The 10,211-nt window shown below is 51.3% G+C and overlaps 1 protein-coding gene across 5 annotated transcripts in view; it reads left to right on the forward strand.

Annotated features, from left to right (window-relative positions):
* Nucleotides 1-9,626, forward strand: part of SLC25A13 (solute carrier family 25 member 13) — a 189,909-nt gene extending 180,283 nt beyond the window's left edge. For all 5 annotated transcript variants that reach the window (XM_051852956.2, XM_051852957.2, XM_070059810.1 and 2 more), the window contains 3 exons: nucleotides 7,876-8,034; nucleotides 8,128-8,218; nucleotides 8,484-9,626. In XM_051852956.2, the coding sequence (XP_051708916.2) occupies nucleotides 7,876-8,034; nucleotides 8,128-8,218; nucleotides 8,484-8,670 (437 nt within the window). In that variant the 3' untranslated portion in view covers nucleotides 8,671-9,626. The remainder of the gene's footprint in view (nucleotides 1-7,875; nucleotides 8,035-8,127; nucleotides 8,219-8,483) is intronic.
* The last annotated feature ends 585 nt before the right edge of the window (nucleotides 9,627-10,211 follow it).

A 10,211-nucleotide genomic window follows, 5' to 3' on the forward strand; every position in this document is an offset into this window, starting at 1 on the left:
AAAACTCCAGTCTATGCCCAAAGGCTTTTCCTCTATTTTAAATCAGTTTTTTAGAGAAAGAAAATTCTATAAAATGAGCATATTGGTAGAAAGTGTGATTGTTTTTAAGGCATTAACACATTTCTCTCGAAAGTTTGTGGTGGTTAACAGCCCTGTTTGGCTTACTTTTGCCATGTGGCCTTCCAGAGAGTGTCTAGATTAGGTATCGACAGTTTGAGAAATGAGCCAGCAGACAGAAGAAAATCTCTAGATTTATTTATTTATTTCAAAGACAGAGTTACAGAGAGGCAGAGAGAGAGAGAAGTCTTCCATCTGCTGGTTCACTCCCCAGATGGCCGCAGTGGCTAGAGCTGTGCTGCTCTGAAGCCAGGAGCCAGGAGCTTCCTCCCGGTCTCCCACGTGGGTGCAGGGGCCCTGGGACTTGGGCCATCTTCCACTGTTTTCCCCAGCCATAGCAGAGAGCTGGATCAGAAGTGGAGCAGTGGAGCAGCCGGGACTCGAACCAGCACCCATATGGGATGCTGGCGCCTCAGGTGGTGGCTTTACCCACTACGCCACAGCGCCAGCCCTAGAAATAGACTTTTACAAAGCAAATGTTCAGTCTCTCCCAGCCTTGGGAACCCAGTAGGGTTGGAGACAGCTTATCCAGGTGTCTCTGGCTCCAGGAAGGCGTGCGGGTGCAGTCCGAGTGGCAGTCAGGGCTCTGGAAGGCGTGGGAGTTGGAGGCTCCCCTGTCGTGGTGCCTCAGTCCCTTGGTTATTGACAGGAGGCCTCAGGGCCTACCTTAGCGATCCCCAGTGTGAGGCAGCTGGTCCCCCAGGGCGAGATGGGAGGGAAAACAGAGAGGCAGAAGCTGCCGTGTCTTTGTGAGCCAGCCTCAAGAAGAGGCAGCGTCCTTTGCCATTTTGGGAACTGGCATCGTTTGCCATTTCTCTGTACAATGGGGAAACGCAGGAAACAACTTGTTAGATTGGTCTCCTTCTTGAAAGAGTAGGTCAGCTACAAGACTTGATGGCCTTCTGTATTCTACAAATCTGTGAGAACTATGTAATGAGAATTAAGCAGTTGTCTGAATTTACTAACGGATGGCGGAAACTAAAGCACATGTCCTAAGCACCATTCTTACTAAACTTAGAGATGTCTCTCTCATCCTGGTTATTCAGCCTTATCTTGGAAGCTCCAGTCAACGTAGTAAAATAAGGAAAAGAATTAAGGGTCATAAGTGTTACATAAATAATAGGAAAAGAAAAACGAAGCCATCATTATTTACAAATGATTGTTTGCCTGAAAATCCGAAGTAAAATAGCCTAAAATTAGAGCAAAGAAGGATTAGTCATGTGTTTTGTCACCAGATAAACATAAAGGACTGAACCGAGCAGCGAGCAGTGAGCTGACGCAGTGGGAGGAGTGAGCCGGGTGCCCAGCTGCAGAGTGGAGAGCGGAGAGCAGCGTGGGCCAGGGCGGGGGACTTTGCCTCCGGAGCGCGCCTGCTGCAGAAGCATCGGGAAGTGCCCAGAGCAGCAGGGGCTGCTGAGTGGAGGCTGGTCAGGCCCCGTGCAGTCAGAGCAAAGGCGCCTCCCAGGAGTGTACAGGGAGTGCCTGCACGCGCCTCCCCGGCGGCAGTGGGCTACCGGCTCATCGGGAGCAAAGCCTGTCTCCGAGTAGAAACATCTTCCTATTCGTGTGGAACTTAGCAACTATAGTGGGTAGCGAGGGAGCTGCTGGCCACTAACTTACTTTAAATGTCGCATGACTGTTTTTATATGGACCATAATTAAATTGACCTCGAACACAGTAATACTCAGATACGCCGTGTTTTGTTGACCCACCCCTATTATAAATCAGGTGAATCTGTGAGTAAGTGAATACAGTCATGCTTTCTATGTACTGGAATGAACCGGGGATGCCTCTAAATACTGGGAACATCCACTCCTTAGTTTCACAGCATAGAGCAGGGCTAAGCAACTTGTGAATTTTTCTTCATTGGCCAGCATGCCTCAGTATGTCAGGGGTGAGGGCCAAAGCAGGAGTCTGAGATTAAGAAACCAAATTCTGGGGCTGGTCTGATGGCACAGCAGGTTAAGCTTCCACCTGCAACACCGGCATTCCACCTGGGCACTAGCCCAGCCCTGGCCATTTGGGGAGTGAAGCAGCGGGTGGAGGGTGTGTGTGTGTGTGTGTGTGTCTTCCTCCCTCCCATCCACACCCCACTTCTCTGTGTCACGCTGCCTTTCAAATAAATACATAAATTTAAACAAAAAAGCAAAAAAGAAACCAAATGTGATTCCCTGTAACTAGCATGGTGCTTTTTAATTAGGGAAGGGCAGTTTAATACAGTCTACAGATGCTATCAAATAAAAGATACCTTATTCCAAATTCTATAGAGTGATCCATCACATTAGGTAATTTTTGTCATCAAAGCGATAGGATACAGGAACAAATCAAGCAGTAGTGTCTTAGCTTTGAGCCGGTGAGCTGAGAAGAAATTGTAATTCAAGGATATCTTTAGAAGCTGTTTCACATATAGATACAGAAGTGTTAAATGGGTGTGACTGATCACGGTGCCCTACCATGGTAGAGAAAAGCGCTGTTGATGCAGGCTTATGAATCATGTGGGCATAAGCCTTGAGATAATGAAATGCAACTACTGGATCTTTAAAAAAAAAATAAAAAGATGATAGAGAAATCGGACCAAGGTAGTGGGCTCTGTCCACTCATCCATCTCTCTGTCTCGCCTCCCAAATACCTCAGAATGTCAGAAAGCACACTCAGAAAATGTCCTGCCGACACTGGAGGCTGTTAGTCCTGGCCCTCAGCAGAGGGGCTAGAGCCGCAGGGGCGCTGATGCTGGGCTGCGCAGCGCCACAGCCCGGATCACTGGCAGCAAAAGCTGTTTCAGGAGCCGGGCTAGAAAGCCGAGCAGCTGGACACCTGCAGCAGAGGCGGGGGGGGGGGGGGGGGGGGTGCAGAACGCCTCATTAACCCCAGCTGGAGAGCAGCGTGGTCCCCGCTCTTCATCCGCGGCTTTGGGCAGCCTGCTCCAGGTTAAACGCTCAGCGCACTTTTCTAAGGTGCCCCTAGCGAGGGCAAGTGTGAGGGCCCGAAAGGTGCAGAGAAAATAAGCAAATGGCAGTTCCTCCCGAGAGGAGTACGGAAGTTCTCCGCCCCCGCCAGTGGCCCGAGTCCTCGCCCGGGGACCACCCTCGCGTTTTGAGTCAGACCCCACTTGTGGCTGCAGCCAGCCACAGGGTCTGTCTGCCCTTTGACCTTGAGTTTCAGTAGACGGCCACAGGTCCTCTGACATGCAGGATTAGCCAGGTGAGCAGGCACGCGACTCACAGAGAAAATCCGCCGTGCGGGGCACCGAGGAGAAATTTGAAGAACTGTTGCTAGTCCTTGGAGAAACCTGATAGAAGTAATCAGTTAAGGGAGCTTCCTTGAAAATTAGTGAAAGGCAGGACTGCCAAAATTAAAACTCCAGAGCTGATTCTGAATGGTGGAGTGGTGATGATCAAACACCATTCTGCATCCAGAAAATGAAGTCATGGAAAAACTCTAGAATGTGGAGCAAAGATACAGAGATGGAAAAGAAGAGGCAATGGAGGAGACACTCGGTGTAGATGCAGGAGGCCTCAGGGAGTTCCCCAGGGAGAAGTAACAAGGAGAGCAGACAGGAAAAAAAAAAAAACAAAACAGTAATCGCATGTTGACTTCCCATCTGCGATTTTTGGGATACCTTCAGGTGCCAAGGAGGGGATGTCTTGTGCCGTAATGATGTTCCCAGGCACGTGAGTGTTCAGTGGAGAGAGCAAAACAAAAGGAGTTTCTCACTCAAAGGTTGAGGCTAGTCTTGTGGCATAGAGCTGATTAAACCACCACCTACAATGGTGGTGTCCGTAGGGGCACTGGTTCATGTCCTTGCTGCTCCACTTCCAATCCAGCTCCCTGCTAATGTGCCTAGTAAAGCAGTGGAAGATGGCTCAGTGCTTGGGGCCTTGCAACCACGTGGGAGACATGGAAGAAGCCCCTGGCTCATAGCAACAGCCTGGTCTAGTCCTTGCTGTGGCAGCCATTTGGGAAGTGAATCAGCGGGTAAAGATAGCTCTCTCCCTCTCTCCCTCTCTCCCCTCTCTCCCCTCTCTCCCCTCTCTCCCCTCTCTCCCCTCTCTCCCCTCTCTCCCCTCTCTCCCCTCTCTCCCTCTCTCCTTCTTCCTCCCTCCCTCTACTTCTGTCTTCTCTGTAACTCCACCTTTCAAATAAATAAATGAATGTTAAGAAAAGAAAAAAAGACTCAAAATGTACCCCTCACGGAACCTGGCAGAAACAAAAGGAAAAGGAGGAAACTGGGATATTTGAAGTGAGTCATTCTCCATGTTCTCTGTGCAAGAAGGGCTGTGGGAGGCAAGTGAGGGAAAGGAGAGTAATTGAGAATGTGTGCAGGAGGGGGCTGGAGGTGCTCCCCAAGTGTGCACACTGCAAATGTGCACCTGTGCAAACTAGTAAGTAGGGATAGGTGTTGGGGCGCAGCAGGCTGAGCTCCCGCTCGGGCTGCCTGGGGTCCCTTCCCACCTCTACTTTGGATTTTACATCCTGCACATGGGCACCTTGGGAGGGAGTGGATATGATCCAAGTTCATGGGTCTCTGCCACCCCTAAGGGAGATCCAGATGGAGTTTCTGGCCCAGCCCCAGCTGTTGGGAGGCATTTGGGAAGTAAGCTGCTGATGGAAGATTCTCTCTCTCTCTCTCTGTCACTCTCACTGTCTCGCTCTCCCTCTCTTCCTGTCACTCTGCCTTTCAAGTAAATAAATAAACAAATCTATCTTTTCTTTTTTTTTTTCTTTTTCTTTTTTTTTTTTTTTTTTTTGGACAGGCAGAGTGGACAGTGAGAGAGAGAGACAGAGAGAAAGGTCTTCCCCCCGCCATTGGTTCACCCTCCAATGGCCGCCGCGGCCGGCGCACTGCGGCCGGCGCACCGCGCTGATCCGATGGCAGGAGCCAGGAGCCAGGTGCTTTTCCTGGTCTCCCATGGGGTGCAGGGCCCAAGCACCTGGGCCATCCTCCACTGCACTCCCTGGCCACAGCAGAGAGCTGGCCTGGAAGAGGGGCAACCGGGACAGAATCCGGCGCCCCGACCAGGACTAGAACCCGGTGTGCCGGCGCCGCTAGGCGGAGGATTAGCCTAGTGAGCCGCGGCGCCGGCCTATCTTTTCTTTAAATAAGAATAAATGGGATCCAAAAGGAAGTACCTAGAAGCAGAGAAAATGAACGCGTTTGCAAAGGACAGGAGCAGCAAGTCAGCTACCCCCGCTGCCATGAATGCCCTAGGTGTCCCTAGTGAAAACAGACACTTGGGGATGCGTTTTGAAGGCAAATGTACTCATGTGAAGCCTGGGAAAACAATGACGCAGAATGATGGGAAGGGAACGGATTGGAATTTTTAAAGATTTATTTATTTGTTTTGAAAGAGTTTTGGAGAGAAAGAGAACTTCCATCCACTGGTTCACTCCCCAGATGGCCGCAACGGCCAGCACTGGACCAGACCAAAGCTAGGAGCCAGGAGTTTAATCTGGGTCTTGCACAAGGGTGGCAGGGACCCAAACACTTGGGCCATCCTCTGCTGCTTTTCCCAGGCCATTAGCAGGGAGCTGGATTAGAAGTGGAGCAGCCGGGACTCGAACCAGTATCCACGTGGGACATAGGCGTCGCAGGCAGCTGCTTTACCTGCTATGCCACAGCACTGGCCCCAGGAAAACTGTTAGCTTTGACTCACAATAAATAGAGACGAACTTCTGTATCCACTAAGCCAAGAAGCACACTCTTCACAGATACCGCTGGAATATTAGTGAAAATTAAGAATGACTCAGGCCCCAGAGCTGTATCTTGCTGGCTGTGTTTTCTGTTCGTTTTGAATCCTCAGCTCTGCGGTGGCCAGATCCCCTTGAGGACTTGTGATAGTGTCCTGGCCGAGGAGCGTCCCTCCTTGTTCTTTCGCACAGGTGCTGGGTGGCATCAGGTCCTTAATGTGAGAAATCAGCCAGCCTGCCGGTCACCTCCCTGCTGGGCACTTGGAGAACAGCCTTTTCTTTGTCTTGGTCCCTTCCCACCCCTCCCCCTCTGTAGACAGACAGGAAGTTCACATCATTTGGTCAGCCCTGCTGTGGCCTTGTGGGAACCGGGAGAGACCTGGCAAATTCACAGACAGACTTTGCCAACCCTGGCCTTCAAAATCAGCAGATTTCTGGCGGTCTCACGTTCTCCATGCCTGCTGTCGGAGCAGGTCATGACACCAGCAATCCCGGTCCACGAGATGCGCAGTCCCTTCCAGGCCCTTGCAGCTCTCCGCCCGGAGGGAGGGGGCCTGGGAATCGGGACCACGAGCACCGTGTCCTGGTTGTCGTGTTTGGAGCCACCAGGCAGTGCTGCTGCTGCACAGCCTGCTGGGTGACTGGTGGGGCTCAGGGAGCATTTTTATTCCACTGAGGGCATCACTACCCCTGTTCCTGTCCCTCTGGCAGTGCCTCGCTCCCTTTGCAAAGCAGGCACCTACCTGCTCATGAAAAGCCACCCTGACCCAAAGGAACGTGTCCCCATTTTAGTGCCTGTCGGTCTTTCACAGCCGCACCCTGACACACCTGCCCAGTGCTGGGAGGAGGGTTTTAGCGCGTGTCTGAAGCAGACTGGCTTGCTAAACTCTTCCCCAACCAGGAAGTACAGCAAGATCTGTGGCGTGGACACAGTGGGTTCCTAAGCATTTTTCATGTTTCCTTCTATTATGTTGGGAGGGTAAATTCCTGGCTCAGGGTTAAAACAATTCCTGTACACTAATAGGAAATTCAGTACGACTTACCCAGTGAAGCACTCAACCGACCAGGAGAGAGCTTTTCACATGCGTTTTGTAGAAGCTGTGAGGGGGAGTGTTTTTGAGGAGCTGTTTAAAGACAGAAGAGGGAGTGCAGCTGCTCTGGTAATGTGTGCAAGCACACAGCACACAGAGCCACACGCGTGCACATGCACACACACGCACACACATTCTGAGTCCAAAGCTGTCTTCTAGAGGGATGAGATGTCGTCGTGAGCCAGACCATGTTGGTTTGGACCGAAATTCTTACAGAATTATTAAGCCTTAAAAAAAGCAAAGGAGATTTATGCATCTGTATCTGACCAATTTGGTTTGGAATAGGTTCATAATGGAAAAGTAATAAAACCATAAGAGACAGAGCCTTCTGAGCACAGTCTCACTTTTAAAAAATCTAAACATGGGCTGTCCCGTTTTGGATAAAGTGACTACAGAAAAATTTCCCATCGGTAATGGAGGGAGGGCTGTTGGTGGTGGTGTTCCCCTTTCGTTGATTGCCAGCCTGGATCCTGAGCCTCCCCTCACGCATCTCCCTGGAGTTGAGCTTATCCGTGGGCATCTCCCGTCCCCTTGCCCCTTGCACACTTGTGCACACATGCGGTGTTTGTGCAGCCTTCAGGGGGGTCTTTCTCCCCACCGTGTGAGTGTGGGAGAGAAGTCGCCTGCCGCGACTGCCAGCACCCGCAGAATGCCACAAAGAGGAAGCCCAAACCAGGCCTCACTGTGGAAACGTGGGGCCTGGTAACTGCGTGTCACTGATTGCAACAGGAAAGCCCGGGGCAGGGGCGGGGGCCCTTCCTCTGTTGGTTCTCCCTCGATGGAAGGAGCATTACTGCTCTATAATGCCTCCAGTCCCACAAGTACTGAGACCAGAAGCCACCCAGATGGAGGCTGGGAGACTGGGGAGAGGGGAGGTGCGCAGGGCGGCAGGTGGTTTCCTGCCTCTGTTAGCATCCGCGGTGCCTCGTGCAGTTATTTGTATGCAGCGAGGCTGTGATCAGCCCCGTCTCTCCTGCAGGTATGCCTGCCGCATCTCTAGTGACCCCTGCTGATGTCATCAAGACAAGATTGCAGGTGGCTGCCCGGGCCGGCCAGACCACTTACAGCGGAGTGATCGACTGCTTTCGGAAGATCCTGCGGGAGGAAGGCCCCAAAGCTCTGTGGAAAGGAGCAGGCGGTATGGAAATAGCGTGTTCTTAGCTCACTCTTTGGTCCCGAGTACGTTTTTCTGAAGTCGAATGACACCTGGTTATCTGGCTGTTTCCCTAAGCGCGAGTGTTTCGGTCCTCGCCCCAGTTCGGTGTCACTCTGCTGACCTACGAGTTGCTGCAGCGCTGGTTCTACATCGACTTCGGAGGCGTGTAAGTACCCTGCTCGCCGGGCTCGGCCGTCACGGAGGCCGGGCCGTGGGTCAGGCCCCTGGGGTGAGATGGCGAAGACCGAGGGAAATCCGGAAAAACTGTTGGCAAAGTCATTTCCAAGGGGAACATAGAAGCGGCTGGAATTCAGTGGCTGCTTTAGGTAGCAGACATGGACAGTTTTTGAATGTTATTGTCAAGTTTAGGGAAAAAAATAATAAATTAATTAAGCCCAAAATGCCAGTTCTTACTGTGTATTCGGTTTTAGGAAGCCCGTGGGAGCTGAGCCCGTGCCTAAGTCCAGGATCACACTGCCGGCTCCGAATCCTGACCACGTGGGCGGCTACAAGCTGGCCGTGGCCACCTTCGCGGGGATTGAGAGCAAGTTCGGACTTTACCTACCTCTCTTCAAGCCGTCAGCATCTACCTCAGGGGTCACCAGTGGCGGCCCCTAGAGGACCAGGCCGGGGCGTGGCCACGCATCTGGCCCTGCCGCAGCCATCTCAGACCGAAGCAGACCCTCGGGCCCTTCCCGTCCACCTGGGGTAGAAATTCAAGTCAGCGCTTTTCATAGAGTGAGATCGTTTGTTTTCTGTGTGTCTCCTTAACCAGAACACTATGGAATTATTCCTGATTATTCTCTGGGCCCCCGCCCACAAAGCTTTGCGTGTGTGTCTGACGTTTGCTGGGATTCGGTCAGCACTCGTGTGATCTGGGGGAGCAGCGAGTTGGAGCAGGTATCAGGGCCCGTCTGCTCGCATCTGGCTCACAGGCCCAAAGAGGCTCCTGAAAGGCAATCATGGTTCTCACGGCAAAGCGTTCCGCGGGGGTTTAAACTGGAAGGAAACTGGGTGCGTATTTATAAAAATAAAGAACACTGGAAGAAATGACAAATATATACATCAGCGATAGCCAGCCAGGCTTCACGTGTTCAAACACGCACAAATTCTGCCTCTGGATCACATTACGAAGCTTTTATGTGAAACATGTTTCTTTATAATGAAAACCACATTGGAGATGTTTAGTAATCGCAGTCTGTTAGCGGCACCGAGCTACTAGGGAAGCCCTCGCGCATTAGGGAAGTGCGCCTGGCGTCGGCCCACGCAGAGGCAGCCCCTCCCCTGGATGTGCCAATTCCGGGTAACTTCTCCCATGATGCACGTGTGCTGATCACTGCCGATTTCAGGGAACACTGTAGAAAGGTGTATGCGCCCTGTGGCCCTAGGGTCCCAGCCCAGATCACCCTCCCTTTTCCCCCCAATAATTGGCACCCATTTACTTTTAAAATCCTCTTGATCTTGAATCATGTAAGACAAATATATCCTGATGTAAGTTTCTATTTAATTTGTGGTGCATAATGGTCAGAGGCGCATGTGTCTACGGAGATGGAAATAAACTATTTTTAAAGCTATTGAATTGTTTGCCCTTATCTGTCTTGTGGTGAGCGATTATAATAATTGTCATTATTGGACTCCATATTATTGTGTGGGTTTTTTTAAGATTTATTTATTTATCTAAAGGGCAGAGTTACAGAGAGGAAGAGAGTGATAAAGAGATCTTCCATCTGTTGGTCCAGTCCTCAAATGCCATCAACCGGCAGGCTGAAGCCAGGAGCCAGATTCCATCAGGGTGTCTCACGTGGGTGGCAGGAGCTCTGGCTGGGCCAGATGCATTGGAGGAGGCTGGATTGGAAGTGGAGTAAGCAGGACACAAACCAGCACTCTGGTATAGGATGTGGGAATTACAAGTGGTAGCCGCAACACCATCCTCTCTGTTGTGGTTTTTTTTTTTTTTTGGGGGGGGGGGGTGAGTGGTATTCATCTTGACATAGGTATTTCCCCATCATCTTTCTTTTTTTAAAAATTGATTTATTTGAAAGCAGAGCTACAGAGAGGCAGAGGCATGGAGGAGAGGAGGTGGCTCTTCCATCCGCTGGTTCACTCTCCAGATGTCTGCAACGGTCAGAGGTGAGCCAACCCGAAGCCAGGAGCCAGGA

The sequence above is a fragment of the Oryctolagus cuniculus genome, chromosome 16 (assembly GCF_964237555.1).
Source record: "Oryctolagus cuniculus chromosome 16, mOryCun1.1, whole genome shotgun sequence".
Classification (NCBI taxonomy): Eukaryota; Metazoa; Chordata; class Mammalia; order Lagomorpha; family Leporidae; genus Oryctolagus; species Oryctolagus cuniculus.